Source organism: Typopeltis vanoorti, chromosome 22, assembly GCF_054136105.1.
Source record: "Typopeltis vanoorti isolate ZY-2024b chromosome 22, IOZ_Tvanoo_1.0, whole genome shotgun sequence".
In the NCBI taxonomy this organism is placed as follows: domain Eukaryota; kingdom Metazoa; phylum Arthropoda; class Arachnida; order Uropygi; family Thelyphonidae; genus Typopeltis; species Typopeltis vanoorti.
The window spans coordinates 62,738,247-62,759,161 of record NC_143570.1 but is presented as its reverse complement, the minus strand read 5'-3'; the positions used below and the strand labels follow the sequence as shown (position 1 = coordinate 62,759,161).

Here is a 20,915-nt window from a genome sequence, read left to right as displayed (position 1 = left end):
GAACACCACTGCCATACAGCATCTCTGCCTTCCAGTCTAAAACTATAAATAAAATTTCCCATTCAGATCTGGATATATAAAAGAAAACCTCCTTTCTTTTATATCTCCACAATCAATTAATATGCCTAAAAATTTCATAATCAGCAGCTTCTACATTCAATGACAACATCCTATTAGGATGTTGTCATAATTCAGCCTCACATTAAAAAGCCTCAAAACCATCACATCTGCTACTACAGTTATTGTTTTCCACTTATACTCTTAGTAAATACAGTTCCTCTGCTATCATTAACCATGCTTTCCTCCTCTTGTCTTTCCTCCTTCCCATTCTGCCGAAGATTCTATATTCTTCCATTTCTATTGCTGCTAATAGAACATCCTCAATCAATTACATTTTACTTCTATCAGTTATTTTTCAGCATACTAGGCCATCAATGACACAACCCCAGTTCTTTATTACTGATATTTTTGGCATTCATACACAAACATAACCATCACACTTTCTCTGAAGTCATCCCAGTAATATCATACCTTACCTCTCCACTCTAGATGCTATAATACACCTCTCTCTCTCTCTCTCTCTCTCTCCACTCTCATTTTTCTATTGCTTACTCTGATTTTCATTTCTACTCTTGTCACTCTTTTGACAGTCCATATGTCTGGCTTGTCGACCACTTTTTCACCCTTGTAGTTCTCTTCAACTGTCCTTTCTACAGTCTGCTTTACAATCTCTCTCTCTCCTTCAGTGATTCTTAATCACATTCACTTTATCTTGGTTCTGTGATTCAAAATAGCTGTTTGCTTCAAATGTCCAACCAAATCAATTTAAATATGATCTATCTGCATTAAAACAATTCTAAACTTCAGTTCAAATCCACACAATCACAAACACATTTTCCCTCACACAACTAAGCCAGCCATTTTGCATTTCATTATCACTTTATCTCTGCTCTGCTCTTCTGAACTATTATTCTATTTGCATGACATGCTGACCACTTTCCTAATAATGCTGTTATTCTTTACTTCCTAAAACAACTTCCTGAAACCCTTTCTTAATTTTTTTCACTTTCCAAGTCACCTGTGCATACAACTGCTGCTAAATTTGATGCTCATTCTTGCCTTTCATTCAAAGCTTCAATTTTATTTTATTTACCTGTTATTTCATCACACATCTAATTATGAAAATCCATATAATATAACACACTCATTCTTTGACACTTTTTTTCATCTTACTAACATATCTCTCTAATTTGCATCAATAAGTTGCTTTTTTTTTCCCAGACATGCTCTGTTTCACTCTTCATTTTCATCAACTCTATAATGTTCTTCCACTTCATTTCTATTACTATTGTTCCTAGCATTTTTAATATAATTTAATAATTTTAATAATAATAATAAATTTAATAATAATAATAAATTTAATAATAATAAATAATTTAATAAAAGCAAATACGAAAAGGATGATCATTATGGGCAATTTTAATTATGGTAATATAGACTGGGATGATGAGATAGCAACTGGAAGTAAAGAAAATGAGTTTCAGTTTTTGAAGGAAAACTACCTCAGACAGTATGTAACAGAGGGCACAAGATAATTGAAGGTCTTAGATTTGATCATCTCATTAGAGGATGTAATTAGAAATAAGGTGTCAAATCACCCTCCAGTTGGTGAGATTGATCAGAAAGTGATTACCTGGGTGGTTGCCAGCAATGTGAGGAAAAAGTATATGTGGAACTACAAGGATGGTGATGATGAGGAGCTCAGGAGACAGCTTGAAAGTGTAGCATAGAATGCTACACTAGCAAAGAATTAGCTGGAAAAGATATCAATGCAGCATGGGGGATATTCAAGAACTATCTGTAGAAGCAATGTCTAAATGCAATCCAAAGGTCAGAAGGTTAAATAAGGTAGCTATGAAATAGACGAATGAAAAAATTAAGCATGCGATACAGAAGAAAAAGGCATTATGGAGGCAGTATAATAGGAGTCTTAGTAAACAATTCCATGAGGAATACAAAGAACAGTGCAAGGAGGGTAACTTGGTTGGTAAGGATATCAAAAGTGAAGTATGAGCAACAGTTAGCTAATGAAGCTAAAAAGAATCCTAGGAGTTCTTTCGATATGTAGCTAGCTAAAAAAAAATGATTATGGAAGGATGACATTGATTGGAGAAAATGGTATAAGAACAACTGTGTAGAATATATAGTGGAGATACTAAATGAGCATTCATACACTTCTTTCATTTTTGTGAATGTAACATCATGGAGAGTTTGAGAGCAGTTGATGATGAGGAGGAGAGACTGACTGAAAGTGAGCAAGAGGTATATGGAGGAATCGGGCAAACTTGATATTAATAAGGCTGTGGGATTTCATAATATATCACCACGTATTTTGAAGGAATGTGCCAGCGAGTTGGCATCTGCGTTGACATGTTTTTTTAATATGAGTCTTGTACTGGATCTAGTTCGAAAGGAGTGGAAGGAGAGAAAGATGGTGCTACTTCATAAAGGAGGCAACAAAACTCAAGCATCAAATTATATGCATGTCTATGCGTCAGATGTTGTGGCTAAGGTGTTGGAGAGGCTGGTGAGAACCAGGATCCAGAACTGGATTGACAACAATGATATTATCTTTGATGAGCAGCTTGGATTTGCTAAAGGGAGATCATGTTTTAGTAAGCTACTTACTTATTACAATAAGTTGATGGCTTCATTGGAAAGAGGAGAGGGATACACAGTAATATACTTAGATTTTACAAAGGCTTTTGATAGATCATCACATGATAAGTGTATAGTCAAACTAGAGTGGATGTAGTTGGATATTAGATTAGTGCATTGAATCAGAGACTGGCTATCTGGCAATAATCAGCAAGTTGTGTATGGAGCAGCAATATCCTGAAAGGGAAAAAAATCACTAGTGGTGTGCCTCCCTCAGGGGTCTGTTTTAGGGACATTGCTGTTTAACCTGTATGTTAATGATATTTGTGAAGATTTTGAAGGATATTCAGTTGTTTGCAGATGATGCAAAGTTGGGATGAACTATAAAGAGCAGAGAATATGTTGTGGTATTACAAGAAGACTTGAATATATTGAGTGAATGGGCTCAGGAATAGGGTGCCAGTTCAATGTTTGCAAAATGTAAGGTTTTAAAATTTGGAAACGAAGATGGAATGTAGAATTTATGCTTAGTGGGGATATATTGTTAGATATGGAGGAAATAAGAGATCCTGGGATTATGTTAGATAAGGATCTAAAATTTAGAGGATACATTGCAAAATTGTGAGGACAACACAACTAATTCTGGGAATGATGCAGAGGACACTCGCTTGTAGAGGTAAGGAGATTCTTGTTCCATTGCATAAGGCTCTGATTAGGCCACACATGAACTACTCTGTGCACAGATTTGGTCACCTGGTTTTCAAAAGGATGAAGAGATGATGGAAAGAGTCCAGAAGTGACTGAGTAAAGTAGTTTCTGATTTCTGAAATGTCAAATATGAGGAAAGGTTGAGAAGATGCAATTTACAGTCTAGTAAATAGGAGAAAGAGGGGTGATATAATAGAGATCTACAATTTAGTAAGGGATTTTTAGAGGATCAGTGTTAAAGAGGCTTTACAGAAAATGGTGGGAGATCAGGGGAGAACCAGAGTTCATCCCTGGAAACTGTATAAAGAGGGTGTGAGAAGCAGGTTCTTTGCATGAAGAGTTGTGAATGATTGTAATGCCTTGCCTGAGAGAGAAGTGTCTACAGAGAATTTGAGTGTGTTTAAGGCACAGTATAATGAGATGTATAACAAAAGGACCTCCAGATGAGTCTGTCTCCATGGGGTCTTACGGTAATAATAATAATAATATATTTCAGTCACTTTTGACCATGATATTCTCAGAAACTGGAGAATTCTCTCAACGTTTACAATCATAACTGTCAGCAAACAGATTTAGCTCTCACTTGAAAGAACTACTTAAGTAGATAGTAATAAACAGAGTGAACTTTGTTATTAATGACAGAAAAAATTTGAAATATATATGTAAAAGTGATGTTTATAATTATAATCACTGTGGATGAAAATTTTCATTCACTTACATTATGGCAGTAGCTGGATCGAGGATGCCATAATACCTGACATATTCTATATGCTTCATCAGTTACTTCTTTTTTCTGAAGAGTTTCATAACTACAGTGAAAATTCTCAATAATGCTATCTGGACAAAGCTCTAAAAAATAAAAAAAAAAAAAAAAAAAAAAAAAAAAAAAAAAAACAGAATGTACTTGTAGAATTAATATAGCAGACATCAAACTAAAAAAAAATTGCTTATGTGAAATGTTAACCCTACAAGTTTCTTATTACTACTATTACTGAAGTTTCAAAGAGTTCCAAGATGGTTGGAAATTCACTCCACATTCTAGTAGTGAAATACTGTATTTATAAATTAAAGCAGCCTTCAAATTATATTATTAATTCATTTCTGCAAATTTCTGTATATAGTATAAATCAATATTTCCAAAATAATCTGTATACTGGATGACCAAATTACCAGATCATGTATCGCTGTGAGTGATTTGCTTAACCACACTACTGGTCAAGATGTCTATAGACGTCAAGGTTATCATGGATGCGAAGTGCATATTAAAATTGTAATACCATTGTTATTACATCGAAATATGTGATGGATATGAAGCATATGAGGATGCATATTTGATCCATAATGGCCGGTAAGGTGGTTAAAGCTTTGTGTAGAATAAAGTGTCATTTCACCCTCTCACTTGGTCACTCTCACCCAGTTGGTGAGATTGACCAACTGGTGAGACTCACATGGTGAGTGATTACCTGGGTAGTTGCAAGCAGTGTGAAGACCTCTGTGAGGAAAGGGTATATGTGGAACTACAAAGAGCTGGTGATTATGAGATCAGAAGACAGCTTGAAGATGAAGCATGGAATGAGGAGATGGCTTGAAAGGAGATCGATGTTGGATGATATTCAAGAACTGTCTAGTACAATCAATGTCTAAATTTTTCTGGTTAAATAAGGTAAATGTGAAATGAATGAATGAAGAGATTAAGCATATGATACAGAGGAAAAAGACATGGATGCAACAGAAGAGGAGTGGTAATAATCAATTCCATGAGAATTATAAAGAACAGGCAAGGAGGGTGACTTGGTAAGGGTAGCAAAAAGTTCAGTATGAGCAGCAGTTAGCTAATGAAGCCAGAAAGAATCCTAGGGAGTAGGACATGTAGCCAGCAAAAAAAAAAAAAAAAGAATGATTATGGAAGGCTGATATTGGAGAAAATGGTATAAGAACAACTGCTGCTGATATAGTTGAGATTCATTTAAAAATTTTATGGAATTTACAACCGTGTTAAAAAAAAACTTTTTTTATTATCCCGATGTTTCGATTTTCATATCAAGATCATCATCTGGAGCATACATAAATATACAAGACAAGCTGAGTTACATTATTAACTGTAAGCTAGAGAAACAATGATATTCTACATGTGAATAACAATTCACATGTTATTCTACTGGCATGACCTTTAGTGAAAATGGCAGTAGAATAACATGTGATCAAATCATTGTTTCTCTAGCTTACAGTTAATAATGTAACTCAGCTTGTCTTGTATATTTATGTATGCTCCAGATGATAATCTTGATATGAAGATCGAAATGTTGGGATAATAAAAATGTTTTTAAGACGGTTATAAATTCCATAAAATTTTTAAATGAATGCTGATCACCATGTGACACTAAAAGAAAGGAATATAGTTGAGATATTTAATGAGCAGTTCATAAAGGTCTTTCATTCTGAATGTGAATGTGATATCATGGAGAGTTTGAGAGCAGTTGATGATGAGGAGAGACAGACTGTAAGTGAGCAAGAAGTACATGGGAAAGGAATTGAGCAAACTTGATGTTAATAAGGCTGTAAGACTTGATAATTATATCACCACCTATATTGAAGGAATCTGCCAGGGAGTTGGCATCTGCCTTCACATATTTGTTTAATATGAGTCTTCCACTGGGTCATGTTCCAAAGGAGTGGAACGAAGGAAAGCAAGATTGTGCCACTTCATAAGGGAACTGACAGAACTCAAACATCAAATTATAGGCCTATCTGTGTGTGTGTGTCAGTCGTTGTGGTTAAAGTGTTGGATTGGCTGATGAGAACCAGGAAACAGAATTGGGTTGAACAATGGTATTATCTTTGATGAACAGCATGGATTTGCTAAAAGGAGGTCATGTTTTAGTAATCTACTTATTACAATAAGGTGACAGCTTCATTGGATGAAGGAGATGGATACACAGTAGTATACTTAGATTTAGCTAAAGCTTTTGATAGATTACTGCATGATAATTTGATAGTCAAACTAGAGCTAATGTGGTTGGATATTAGACTAATGCAATTGGAGATTGATTATCTGATAGGTATCAGCTAGTTGTGTATGGGGGAGCAATATCACAGAAAAGGAAAGTCACTCATGGTGTGCCTCAGGGGTCTGTTTAAGGATCATTGCTGTTTAACCTGTATGTTAATGATATTGGGAAAAATTTGAATGGGGATATTCAGTTGTTTGCAGATAATGCAAAGGTGGGATGAACTATGAGGAGTAGAACAGATGTGGCCTTACAAAAAGACTTGAATAGATCAAGTGAATGGGTATGGGAGTGTGGATACTAGTTTAATGTTGCAAAACATAAGGCTTTAAAATTTGAGAAACAAAGACATAATGTAGAATTTATGCTTGGCAGAGATATATTGTTGGAGATGGAGGAAATAAGATATCTTGGGATTATGGTGGACAAGAATCTAAAATTCAGAGGACAAATAGCCAAAATTGTGAGGACAAGACAACAAATTCTGGAAATTATAAGGAGGACATTGACTTGTAGAAGTAAGAAGATTCTTGTTCCATTGTATGAGGCTTTGATTAGGCCACAGAGGGACAAAGAGATGTTGGCAAGGGTCCAGAGGTGATTGACTAAGTAGTTTCAGATCTCTGGAGTGTTGAATATGAGGAAAGGTTGAGTAGATGCAATTTACAGAAGCTAGTGGATAGGAGGTGATATGATAGAGATATACAATTTGGTAAGGGGTTGTTACAGGATCAATGTTGAAGAGGTTTTTCATAAAATGGTGGGATATCAGGGGAAAACAAGATGTCATCCCCAGATGCTGTATAAGGAGGGTGGGAACACCCTTCTGTATTTGAGAAGCAGGTTTTTTGCATGCAGAGTTGTGAATGATTGAAATGCCTTGCCTGAGAGTGTGGTGTCTACAGAGAATTTGAATGTATTTGAATGATTATTATTATTAATGTTTGACTTTCATGGATTCATAGACTCATCATGGGAGGCACACACTATTACACACAATGCTCTTCCAGCCATACTTTAAACTGATTCAATGTGTCTATATTCACAACACATTCAGGCAATGCATTCCACTCACCAACTACTCTGCATGCAAAGAACCTTCTCCTCACTCCTCTGCTCACACCCTCCTTATACAGTTTCATAATGCAGTCATAATGGTAATAAGTTTGTCATGTATTCCATAAGCTGTCACAATCAAAAGTCTTTTTGGTCAACAGAACACAGGATCACAGGTTTCTGTGATCCTGTGTTCTGTTGTAAAAATTTAAAAATTTAACATGCAAAAATTTCTCAGGGACCTGTCTTATTGAAAATATTTCTTGTATGCAACTTCTTCCTTAATTTCTTAATCTTCTTTCTTTCTTAATCCACCTTGCTTATCTCTAAGATGCATGCCAAGAGTAATAATGCAGAGAACCTTATTGGAAATAGACATATAAGTTGATTCCTTTAATTCACACACACACACACACACACACACACACACTGTGCAATTTCCATTCTTAAAAATGGACACTATTATATTCCTAGTGAAGTCCACAGGAACACTACTACATTGATAGAAAATGTTCCCAATCTCAGTCAGCCAAATCACTATACTCACTCTACATCTTTTTAGTATTTCTCCAATAATTTCATCATATGCTGGTGATTTATGAAGTTTTCATTTACTTATGGCCAACCCTAACCTTAGATAACATAAAGTGTTGATATCAAATTGGGAAGTAGAACTATTCTGTTCATAAAAATCTCGCCACTACCTTGTTAAGAACACATTGCAGGTGAAGCTTCAAAAATGTATTCCAAGGCTTATTGTCTCTTTTAACACTAAAGCAATGAGCAATGCTGATACTGATAGAATTTACCAGGATGAGATACTCAGATGTTATAAAAGAGCCAGCCAACCTATGACATTATGATGATGTAGAAAGTGTGTGCAATGGTTAAGAAGACTATGAATATAACTAGTCAATCTGTTTTAGGGGTTAGAAAGAAGCAAACACAGAATTATATCCAATGCAGTTAATTGCTGAAAGAAGAGAATATAGGAAGTGGCTGGTACAGCATCCAAAAAATGAGTATAGACTAAGGGTATATATAGAAGTGAGAGGCAGGTTTTTTTCATGCAGAGTTGTGAATGATTGGAATGCCTTGCCTGAGAGTGTGGTGTCTGCAAGGAGTTTGAGTGTGTTTAAGACACGGTATGATGAGATGTGTGTGTGATAAAAGGACCTCCCAGATGAGTCTTTGACTCCATGAGGTCTTGGGGTGGTAATAATAATAATAATAATACTAATAATAATAATTAATAAAAGCATAAATTAAAGATGCCAAAAAATTATATTCTTGATTTAATCATTTATACAAGTGTAAGCAACAAAGATTGCATGTGAAGCATCTTCACAACTGGGCTACTTGTATTTATAGGTGAATGACTTCACATCAATTGCCTTAGTATCCAAAATGTAAAGTTCACAGACCCTTTCAGATGTGTATAATGCTATACATTATGAGAAGGGTCACTACTCAGACCAGTTTCGACTGTTATTGAGGTATGTTAAAGTGTGGGAATAACCTCTCCAAAAATTCTGAGTGATCTACAAGATCATTTACTGAGTGACAGTAATGGATCACTACTAAACTCATCACTCCTAACCTGAATCAATCAAAGACAAAAACTTAGCAGTGGCTCCATTCAGTGACAGGCAAAAACCTTGCCATCAAGCAGGTTTTGCTCTCCACGAAACAAGCAAATCCAAAAAGACAAGCATTATTAAACATCGTCAGCAAGAGCCAGACTCAGAAGAGATACCAAAGTTGCAGTAATGTAGAAATCATATATTTCTCATATACAAGTAATGAAAATCTTTGTGTAAGCAAACAAAGTTTGCACGTGCAGTTTCTTGACATTGGGCTACTTGTATATAGAGGCTAATGACCTCACATCAACTTCTTTAGTATTCTTCCCACAATGCAAAGCACACACCCTTTCAGATTGGTGTATAATGCATAGCAATGCACATGAATATAGGAAATATATAACTTTGCATTATTTCAACCTTGGTATTTCTTCTGGATGTGACTCTCACTGGTGAGACCTCAATAAAAATAAAAAAAAAAGAAAAGAAAAAGAAAAATAGAGCTGATGAGAAAGGAAAGAAGGAATCAAGACTGAGTTGAGGAGGGTAAATGAAGAAATTAAGAAGCTGGAGAGATTGGCTAGTGGAGGAAGAACAAAAGTGTGAGAGAGAAGGGTACAAGAAAGCAAAGAAGAGAGAGGAAAGCAAGAAAATGGGAGAGACAGTGTAAGAGAGTTAATTCAAGAAAGTTGAGAGTGTGGAAGCAAGGGAGAGAGAGAGAGAGAGAGAGAGAGATGAGAAGGAGGAAGCAAAGTGGGAGAGAAGGAGAGATAGTCAGGGATGACAGTTAGAAAAGGATGAATGAACCTGTTCAGAGTATCATGTATGGATATTCAATGATTTGTAGTGTGCAGATTCGAGTGCTAGGAGTGCTTGCCAGTGGAACAACAGAGAATGTGACTGGCAGTGAAGAGGGGTGAAAATGTAAAGGGGATGATAGTAATGGTCAGTAGGAATAATACAAGAGGTAGCATGAATCATGTAGCAAGATGATGTTACAGATACAATTGAAGTTACAGATAGTGCAACAGAAATGTGTCTGGGAAAAGACAGTGAACATGTTGCCTCAGCATGGATGCCTAGAGCATATTTGAGGACAGAAGACAGCTGCATGAAGGAGATGAATTACACTTGAATGCAGAAGGAAACAGGCATTTGGAGAAACTATTGTTTTCTGGGCAAATAAGTATGTCAGGGCAGGGAAACTAGAATTGTAAGGGTGGAATGAAACAAGTATGGCCTCATGTGGGGGGGTAGTGGCTGGAGAAATGAGATGGTGTATCCTACATTGCAGAAGCAGGTGGAGTATGAGAAAGTAATAATACCTATAAGAACACTGACAATGCCCTGGTTTTTCTGTATGTAAATTCTAGGAGCATTATGAATAAAAGAAATGAGTTTGTTACACTGATTGAGTCAGTTTTGACGGAGATTGTTGGTATCAGTGAAACTTGATTAACTGATGTTCTAACAGAGATAGAAATCAAAGGATATTGCATATTTCAACAGGATGAGAAAGGCAAATATTGTGAAGATACTCATGATAAGAGATGAACTGTGTCCTCTCAGGGTGGAGAATCATATCAGAAATGACACTAATGGCTTTGAGAGTATATGCTGTTAGATGGACATTTATAAGACAAGATATTTAGTGGAATGTTGCTATAGACCAGGGAATATAGATGGTGATGAACAGGAAATGTTTAGGCAAAAGTTTGGCAAGTTCAAAGTGAGTGATCATTATATTGTCATATAAACTGGCCAGTGGAGGCAACATGCACTACCAAGGGAATGGAATTTATGGATTTATTTTGGGAGAACTGTCTTAGGCAGCATGTGGTGTATACAACATGAGGATCAAGAGCTTCAGATTTAGTCATAGTTAAACAGGATCTGATTGTGAATCACACTTGCCCTAGCTGGTGAGAGTGACCATGCAGTCTTGACTTGGAAGATGAACAGTTATATAGAGGTATTGGAATAATTGCTCAAACTTAATAACACTGATCTAATAGGCAGGTATTGGACCAGGGGATGCCATGGTCAGTATACAATTCATGCTGAAGCCAGGTTAGGTAAGATTTTTCATGCTTATTATAGATGATGCAAGACAAGTGTACCTGCAATTGTTTTTCAACAGAATGTCTTGTTTTTCTAAAGTTCCTATGGAATGACTTATAAGTGTCACGGTTGTGTTGGATTTTCTTTGAAGTGAAACCATTCTGCAGCATGATGCTTTGGATAGTATCAAGTTCATTATACACCAAATGGAGTATGGGAAAGGAGGATATCCAAGAAAGCCAATTTAAATATTTTTCTTTGTCCATAGTAAAGTCAAAGCATAGTAAAGTTGATCCAATACACAATTGTTACCGTGATGTTGTTTTTAGTTTGGGTGATTGTTCAAAAAGAGTCAAAAGCACTACTTTTACATGACCCAAACACTTAAAATGGAATGACTATCCATCCATAGCAAAAAATGTGGGAGAGTCTTATCCTGATAAACAGCAAGCAGTAACTCTCACCCCTCATTTAATTTTATTTTTTATTTTTCATTTTTTTAAATTCTTATTTTAAATAAATTTCTTGTATCTACATGTTTCTATTAATCTCCAACTGCTGGACTTTACAAAAGCATTTCAGAGGACACCAAATGGAACTCTGAAACAAACTGGGTTAGATATATTATTATTATTATTATTATTATTATTATTATTACCCCAAGACCTCATGGAATCAAAGACTCATCTGGGAGGTCCTTTCATCACACACATGTATGAAGTTGATGATATTATTATTATTATTATTATTATTCAGGCCTCCATGGAGTCAAAAGACTCATTGTGGGAGGTCCTTCCTAAGAACATAAAGTCTGTCAAGACTCATCGAGGGGATGTCCCCCCTAAGAAACACAAAGTCTATCATACCACTCTTTAAACTCATTGACCGTTCTCGCTCCCACCACTCCATCAGGCAATGCATTCCACGGTTCAACCAACCTCCACGCAAAGAAACCACTCCTTACCCTCTTGTTCACAGTTTCCTTTTGTAACTTCCAGGGATGGCCTCTTGTCATCACTCCTTCCTGCTGTTCAACCAAGCGAAAAACTCCCCAGTGTCAACCCTGTAACCACCTCTCAACAGTTTAAAAGTCTCAATCATATCACCTCTTCTTCTTCTATCCACCAAACTCTGCAGTCCACATTCTCTCAGCCGATCCTCATAACCAAAATTGTACAGTCCTGAAACCAACTTTGTCATCTGTCTTTGTACCCTTTCCACAGTTAATTTATCCCCTTCATATCCTGGGGACCAAATCTGAGAACAATAGTCCAAGTGTGGTCTGATTAGGGTCTTATACAATGGAATGATAACTGTTTTATCTCTGCATTAGTGTCCTTATCATTATTGCAGCAATCCTATTATGTTACTTTCACCATCTTTGCAATATGTCCCCTAAATTTCAGGTTTCTATCAATCATCAACTCCAGATCTCTTGTCTCCCCCTACTTCCTCCATTATAACTCCTCCCACAGAGTATGCAGCATCCCATCGATGTTTCCCAAACCTCAAGACCTTACATTTTGCTGCATTAAACTGATAAAGCCATTCATTTGCCCATCTATCTAGCTTATTCAAATCCTCTTGCAGGGCTACCACATCTGCACTATTACTAATAATCCTTCCCAGCTTCGCATCTTCCGCAAGCAACTGAATATCTTGCAATCCACTGGCAATGTCATTGCCAGTGGATTGCAAGATATTCAGTACTAGGACCTATATTGCAACAATATAGGTCCTAGTACTGAGCCCTGTGGGACCCCACTTGTAACCCTCTGCCTCCTTGAAACTGCTCCACCATACACAACTCTCTGATACCTATCAGACAGCCAATCCTGAATCCAGTTGACCAATCTGACATCCAGACCCATGTGCTGCAACTTAAATATCAGCTTATCATGTGGCACCCTGTCAAATGCCTTTGCTAAGTCTAAGAAAATTGCAGTATATGCCTTTCCCTCATCTAATGTTTTTGTAACTTTATTATAAAAAGCTAGCACATTTGGTAAAGTAGATTGAGATCTTGTTGAGAAGTCCAAAATCAACTGACTAAGATTTAAAAAAAAAAAAGCTTGAAAGTATATAGTTCATTCAAACAACTTAAGATAAAGCTACTTTATTCACACAAGATTTCTATCAAAATCTGTTCAATGCATTAAGAAACTGATAAACTATTCTACCATTACCTAAAATGAAATTATTAACAATGAATAAATAATAACAGTCTTATTTTATAAACTATTATATACATTTACATTTATAAGTGACAACAACAGCATAAGATTCAATACATACCTCCTAGTTCTGTCATTTTCCAACTTTCTAAGAACTCTGAAAGAGTCTGAGCCAATCTTCCATTTATCATCTCAAAATCATTTTCTTTAGTTCCATCAAAACGTCCACACAATCCACATGTCCTGTTCTTCAAGGCATCTGTTACACTAACAGCAACTGCTTCTTTTCCATCCCACTTCAGACTTTGAAAATAATGAAATATATTTGTGTTGTAATAATGAAAAACTTATAATGAAAATATTGTGCACAATTTATAAAAAATAAGATTATAAATAAGTACAAGACAAATGGCCAATCCATGGAAGTCATTCTTCATGTCCTTTCAAGTGAGTTAGTGTCAGTAGACTTTAATGTGGCCAACAGACTCCTTGAAGGACCTTTAAATCTACTGTTAATTTCTATCAATTTCATCCCCCCAGAAATCGGTAAAATTGCAAAAGGAAGTAGGAAATAGAAAGGTGAGAAATACATTTTTTCCATGAAGAGTGAGAAGAACAATACATCTCATAGTACAGACAATGAATGAATTTAATCAATGGTTTGATGCTTTGTTTTCCAAGAGAGATCCCTCATGAATCTCATGGAGGTTCAGAATAATAATAAATTCTACTTTTATGACTCTCCACATTAAAAAAAAAATTATCCCATTTCCATGTACGTACAATTTCTAGGGATGACATCTTATTGTTACCCAGGCTAACCCACTCTCTGAATAATTTTTTAATTTTTTATTTTATTTTATTTATTTATTTTTTTTAGAGATCTGAAGTGCCTTCAAAAAAATTTCATGTTTGATCTCTAGTAAAGGGTTTCCAGACAATATAAAAAAAAAAATTAGTTAAAAATACAAAATATAGATATATAATTGATGAAAATAAAAAAAACATTAGCCCACCACAGTATAAAATGTACTATAGATTTATAAATAACTTTAATTGGTGGGAACAACATAGAAAAATTAATTAATTAATTTAAAAAAGGGCATATTATCCAAGTGGAGAAATTTCAGCAATAGGGGGTGTCAGCAGCTGATATTAAAATATATGAACAGCAAATGCATAAGATATTACAGAACGTTGATGTGAATACAGCTATGGGATTAGGTGGCATATCAGCTTGATATGAGAACATGCTAGGGGCACATCCTTTGACCACACTGTTTAAGTCTTCTCTGGGTGGGCCCTAAGGGAGTGGAGCCTCCTTTATTCCACTGAATAAAGAAGGCTCCAATTATATAGAAAAAAACAGTAAGATTTTGTGAAGCACAGGTCATTCCTCAGTAACTTAACAACTTTTTATAATAAAGTTAACAGCTAAGTTGGATAAAGGTAATAGCTATACAATAACACTGTTGGACTTTGCAACATCTGACAGGATTTTGCAAGGAATTCTGTTACATAAATTGCAGCAAACAGGGATAGATATGAAGTTAGTAATGTGGATAAGAAGGTGGCTGATGGAGAGTTATCTGACAGTAGTTTATTCAGGAGATTCCAGTACTATCGAACCACAGATGCAAGATCCCTCGACACTTCTGTACATGGCAGAAGAAGGCAAATCCATTCTGATAATAGGGTAATCAATGATGTGTTTATTATTATACTTTAGAAAATTAGCCTTTCTTTTATGAAAATTCTTGTTTTAAAGTGATAACTATTTTTCTTGTACAACATTTTATGTATAAAGCACATGATTTCGCATGTTGGTAATGAATTCATAAGTCTTATTCCTTTCTCTATGCCAAGAAGAGTCTATTCAACATGAATAGACTCTTCTTGGCACTGTGCCAGGCAGGGTTCTTACATGTGTGATATAACAGTACAAAGCCAAATATTTCCCCTGAATATCTGATCATTAATGATGTATAAATATTCAGGTGTCCATCTGCTAATAATGCAAAATTGGGTAAAGCAATGAGTTTAAGTAGTGTTATGATGAACTTTGTGTTTCTAGTGTTGACCTCCTATGATGAGTCTTAAGACTCCATGGAGGTCAGATCAGGAAAATAACAATAATGATAAATAAGTTAATGTTGCACTTGCAGGATGATTTAAATAGAATGGCAGAATGGACAAAGGAGAATGGTTATCAGTTTATAGTGGAAAAGTACATGATGAGATGAAAAGACCAGCTGTGTACTACAGTGATTGAAATGTACTACAAGAAATCTCCATCACTGTGGAAATTTTTTGATTTGGGGGAATTGGTAGATAGGGAGTTGAAGTTCAGAAAGCATACTGCAAAAGTGGCTAAAATAACTTATAGGATTTGATCGTTTGGTTGTTGAAGAGCAGCCTGATAACAAGAGATAATGGGATTATTATAACTCTTGATAAGGTCCAATGTGGATTACTCTGCAAGGATCTGGTTGCTTGGGTTTCTTTAGAGATGAGGAAGAAGTGGATAGGATCCAAAAATGAATGACCAAGGTGGTGGAGGACCTATGGAATATTCCTTATATGAATAGACAGAAGATTTCTGGGTTACAGAAGCCTGGCTGCTAGATGGAAAAGGGGATGACATGGAAGAGACATGCAAATTACTTAAAGATTTTTATAGGACTGACAGAGAGAAAATTTTTCAGTACAGAACTAGTTGGGGAGTGGACTAAGGGTGATACTAGAAATTGACAACAGTGTGATTAGCAAGGATGTGAAGTGTAGATTTTTTGCTTGTAAAGTGGTGAATGAAAGAGTGGAACAGGTTAGCAGAGTCTGTTGTAAGTGCACTGTCAGTGAATGAGCACAAAGCAAAATATGACATAACTATGCAAATCATGGTTGGTAGTGAAATGCCTAGAGCCTCCATCAAAGAGTCTGCAGACTGTATGTAGTTTAGATGTAATAATAAATAATTTTTAATCTAGAATTCCTCCTTACCAGCTGAAAAGTCTCTATTACCTCTGCTTTGCCAATCCAAGTATGGAAATATAAACTGCAATAACCAAAGAGGCATGTATGATCATGTAGTCTTTATCAAGCATGTGCAGTTCTCTATTAAGATTATGTGTAGAACTAAAAAGCAGGTAATTAAAAAAAATCCAGAATATGGGGAGGAGCAACAACATGACATCAGAAACCATGATACCTTTCCCTATAAGAGAAAGTTATAAGCATCCCATATGCAGTCAAGGGGGATTCTTGAGAGCAGCAACTGCAGAAAAGGAAGGATAGAAATGTGAAAATGGAGGGGAGAGTGCCATTAATGATTGCAGAGGAATTGTGTAGACAAAGTGTGGAAGTTAATAGTGCATGATAGATTTTGAATATATGTGAAAATAAAGTGGTAATGGATGACTTATCACTACATATTCATAAGAAATGTGCACCATGGTTGGCTATGCCCTTCATCTGGTTATTTAATGCAGTGGGTAGGGTTCCTAAAAAGTGGAAAGAAGTAAAATAGTACCGCTCCACAAGCATGATCCTAGGAAAAAAAAGTTTCCAAATTATAGATTAGTCTGTATAACTGCAGTTGTGGTCAAGGTGTTGGAGAGATTGGTTAGGAATAGAATACAGGATTCGGTTGATGGACAGAGCATTCTTTATTATGGTCAGTATGCATTTATAAAGGATAGATCCAGTTTTGGCAAATTACTTCTATTTTATGATAGGATAACAAGCATGTTAAATAAAGGAGAATCATATACAGTTATATTCTTGGACTTTGAAAAAGCATTTCATATATTACCACATAACAAGTTGGTGTATAAGCGGAAGAAGATGGGAACAGACAGTATATTGGTTAGATGGATAGCAGACTGGCTCTCTGAACAATGCCAGCCAGTTGTGTATGATGGATCAGTCTTTCAAAAAAAGAGAGTAACCAGTGACGCTGGTTTTGTTCTTGGGCCCCCCTGCTGCTTAAGTTGTTTGTAAATGATATATCATGTTTACTGACTGGGGAGCCAGTACTGTCTTAACAGTATTGTAGGCCTGTGGGTAAAGCAATGTACTGGGGCTACTACCAACCCACCTACAGGAATAAAAATATAAATGGTCAATAAAATTAAGCCTATAGATTTATTGGTACTTTTAACAAAAGCAATGTTTAAACATAAAAAACATGCTGTAAAGTGAGGATTAATCACACAAACTTTTGCAAAATTTCTTTGCAGAGAATTGATTTATAATTGGCTTAAATTCAATGGTCTTCAGGATGTCATTTTCCATGCACATGGTCAGGAACTGGTGAAAGACAGTTAAAATACTATATTTATAATATAGTATGAAAAGTATTTAGTTATTGACGTATTGTGCACCATATGCCATTCTCTTTCTTTGCTCAGTGTTCCAGCAAGAAGTTGAGTAATTTATACACTCTGCCAAAAGATCTCTCATGAACAATATGGAGCATGGGCCCCCTGGGCAATTGCCCAGTGTGCCCATGCCTTAAGACTGCCATGTGGGGAGCTTCAGTTGTTTGCTGATGATGCAAAGATGGGAAGAATTATAAGTAGCACTGCTGATGTTAATTCCCTTCAGGAAGATCTGAATAGACTTTTGACTTAAACAAAGGAGAGGGGTTGTAGTTTTAATATTAATAAGTTAAAAGTATTGCATTTTGGAGTGCAGAAATATAAGGCTGTATACTATATGACAGTGCTGTACTGAATGAAGTGGATGATATGTGAGATTTGGGAGTGATGGTTAACAGTAGACTGAAGTTTAGAGGGCATATTGCAAGTGCACCAAAGACTGCACACCGTAGTTCCACTATGATAAAAAATACTGTTTTGTTCTAATTTATGAGTAACCATCTGAGAGCATGTTGCTCTCTAGCCTAATATATCTCTTAATAATTTGTAACCAAATAGATAATAATAATAACAGGACTCTAGATTTGACGTAGTAAGGTTGTGGTTTTTTTTTTTTTTTTTTTTTCACCAGAGGTATTACTGTAATTTAGCATACCATGCAGATTGTAATGCAGCTTGTTTCAATATGTGTATACTCCAGATGATGACCTCAATGTGAAGGTCGAGACATCAAGTGATTATTTTGGTTTATATTAAACTAAAATTTTACTATAACATGAATTCTATAATTTCTAGTACTTTTGGTAGCTCAGGGTTGGATAATCCGAAAACCATGTGCTAGAGATGAAACATGAAAATATAGGAGAAGGTAGGTGAAACAGTGGTGCACTACAGAACTGTGATTAGGACAATGCTGTTGATGTTAATGATAATAAGGATGATTCAAAAAGAATATCCAAATGCTGATGATGCCAAACTCAAATACAGACAGAATAGGGATATGGAATACTTACTATGAAGAGAGATTAAAAGTTTGTGGACAATAAAATTTTGGTTCATAAATGATAAGAAGAGATATGACAGAAACATGTAGGTTACTAAAGGGATGTTTATAGAGCTGATGCCGAAAATATTTTTTCAATCCATGGCATGAAGAGAGAGAGAGAGAAAGAGAGAGAGAGAGATAACTAGGTATTACAATGCAAGTATGAGTGTATTCAACAAAAATCTTAAGAACTAGATTTTTTGCATAAAGTGATAAATGATGAAATACAAGGTGCTATCAAAAATAAATCAGACTGTGCCGGACACTCAGAGACAGATTGAGTTACAGTCTCACACCACCAGGTATCAGTGGTGTAGACATTGTTGAGTCAGCCTGCCACATGTGTTGAGCTCTGTGCACTGGAACTTGTGTAATACGTGTTATTCTTATCACATGTTTGTGACATTCTGCAATTTCATCATAGACATGAAATTAGAACAAAGGGCATCATGTTGGAGGTTTAATAGAATATTTACAGCATTAGGAAAGGATTAAAGACTAATTTTAATGCTTCCAATATTTCATCTCAGTCACTCAGACATCTTCAGGGATTACAAATGATTCTTGTAACACACACACACACACACACACACACACACAAAGACAGCACAATACAATTTTGGAAAGTTTTTTATGCATCCATATTTATTTAAATTCAATTGATTTCTGAGTGCTGCTGCAGATTCTAAAAACAATCTTTCCTTTATAAATTTACTATGGTGGAGCATGGTGGTTTTCTTCCAGGAGATCTTGTGGGCTGTATCTAATACATGGTCTGCAAGGCCAGATTGACCATAGTAATGACTGCAGATATATGATTTGCGTTTTTATAACCAAATGGTCACTGATCTATCTGTCTTTCCAAAGTAAGCCAGCTTGCTTACTTTATAAACTCCAGGCATTGAGAGAGGAGGTAACTGATCTTTGGTAGAACGAATAAGGGAAGCAAGTTTCCCGTGGAGCTTAAAAGATGTGTAGAGGTTGTACTTTTTTAAAGACCTGGCTATTTTTTCTGATGAGCCATGGATGTAGGGGATGGCGATGATATTTCTGAAGCAACGGACAAAAAATGGGTGAGGAACTAATAATATTTTTTAATTCTGTAATCACTAGCCATTGGAAAGAAAGATGTTATTATTATTAATGACACCTCCAAGGAGTTCGAAGACTGATCGAGGGGGATCACCTCCTGTACAACTCTCCATTTCCACCACTACACCGAACCTCTACTACAAACATCTACATCAATGCCATCTACTGCCCACCACCACCATCACCAGAACTCATATTTTTTTGTCTGTAAATTGTGTGGGTTCTGAAAGGCCAATTTTTCTGTATGCGGGATAAAAAAAAACCGAGTTTCTGGGAGAAAAAAATCCTACTACCTCCATATGTGATCAGCTAACTCACCTTCAATTGAAAAAGTCCATATAAAGATTCCTCCCGTCACCACGAGAATCGAACTTAGGCCTTTTCCAATCAAAGGGGCATACAGTCATTCTTCCAATTACACTACGGAGGTAAAAATAATGTTTATGACAAAGTGAAACCACATTATTATTATTACGCAACACCTTCAGGGAGTCCAAGGGACTCATCAAGGGAAGGCATCTATTCTACATCTGTCTCCAACAACTACAATGAACCATGGCCATCCAGGCGAGCATGTGTTATGTATGTGGAAGAGTTCAGTTGAAACAGAGGTTCACTGGAACAAAGATTATGAACTCTATTCATTAGAGTTTTAATAATGCCATATTGTTGAAAGAGTTGATGGTGGGAAAGTTTATGAATGTATCTGCCTGTGTGAGTGGGTTTCTCTATACAGTGAATGAAAGGTTATCATTAGGAAGGCATGTTACTAAAGTGTCTAGGAAGGATAAACCATTGTTATTTTCCTTTTCAATTGTAAACTGGATTCTTGGATGTAGACTATTCAGATGACTGAGGAAGGAGTTAATCTGTCTGGGCCCCTTATTGGCTCAAACACATTAGTATCTTTCCATGATGGCACATCAGGTAAAACAGCCAGGTCTCTTTTTTTTTAAAAAAAAAAAAAAAAAAAAGTACAACCTCTACAGAGCCTTTAAACCCCACTTGAAACTTGCAACCCTTATCCGTTCTACCAAAGATCAGCTCCTTCCTCTCTCACCTAGAGTATATAAAGTATCCTGTTCCTGCAAGTTGGTTTACTTCAGACAAACAGGTAAATCAGCAACCATCAATTTAGAAGAACACAATTC

The 20,915-nt window shown here is 35.9% G+C and overlaps 1 protein-coding gene across 4 annotated transcripts in view; it reads right to left on the bottom strand.

Annotated features, from left to right (window-relative positions):
- LOC150094462 (hemocytin-like) overlaps positions 1 to 20,915 on the bottom strand; it is a 2,636,009-nt gene that overhangs the window by 2,344,033 nt on the left and 271,061 nt on the right. For all 4 annotated transcript variants that reach the window (XM_090412206.1, XM_090412207.1, XM_090412208.1 and 1 more), the window contains exons 9-10: positions 13,370 to 13,551; positions 4,085 to 4,215 (exon numbers count right to left, since the gene is read on the bottom strand). In XM_090412206.1, the coding sequence (XP_090268332.1) occupies positions 4,085 to 4,215; positions 13,370 to 13,551 (313 nt within the window). The remainder of the gene's footprint in view (positions 1 to 4,084; positions 4,216 to 13,369; positions 13,552 to 20,915) is intronic.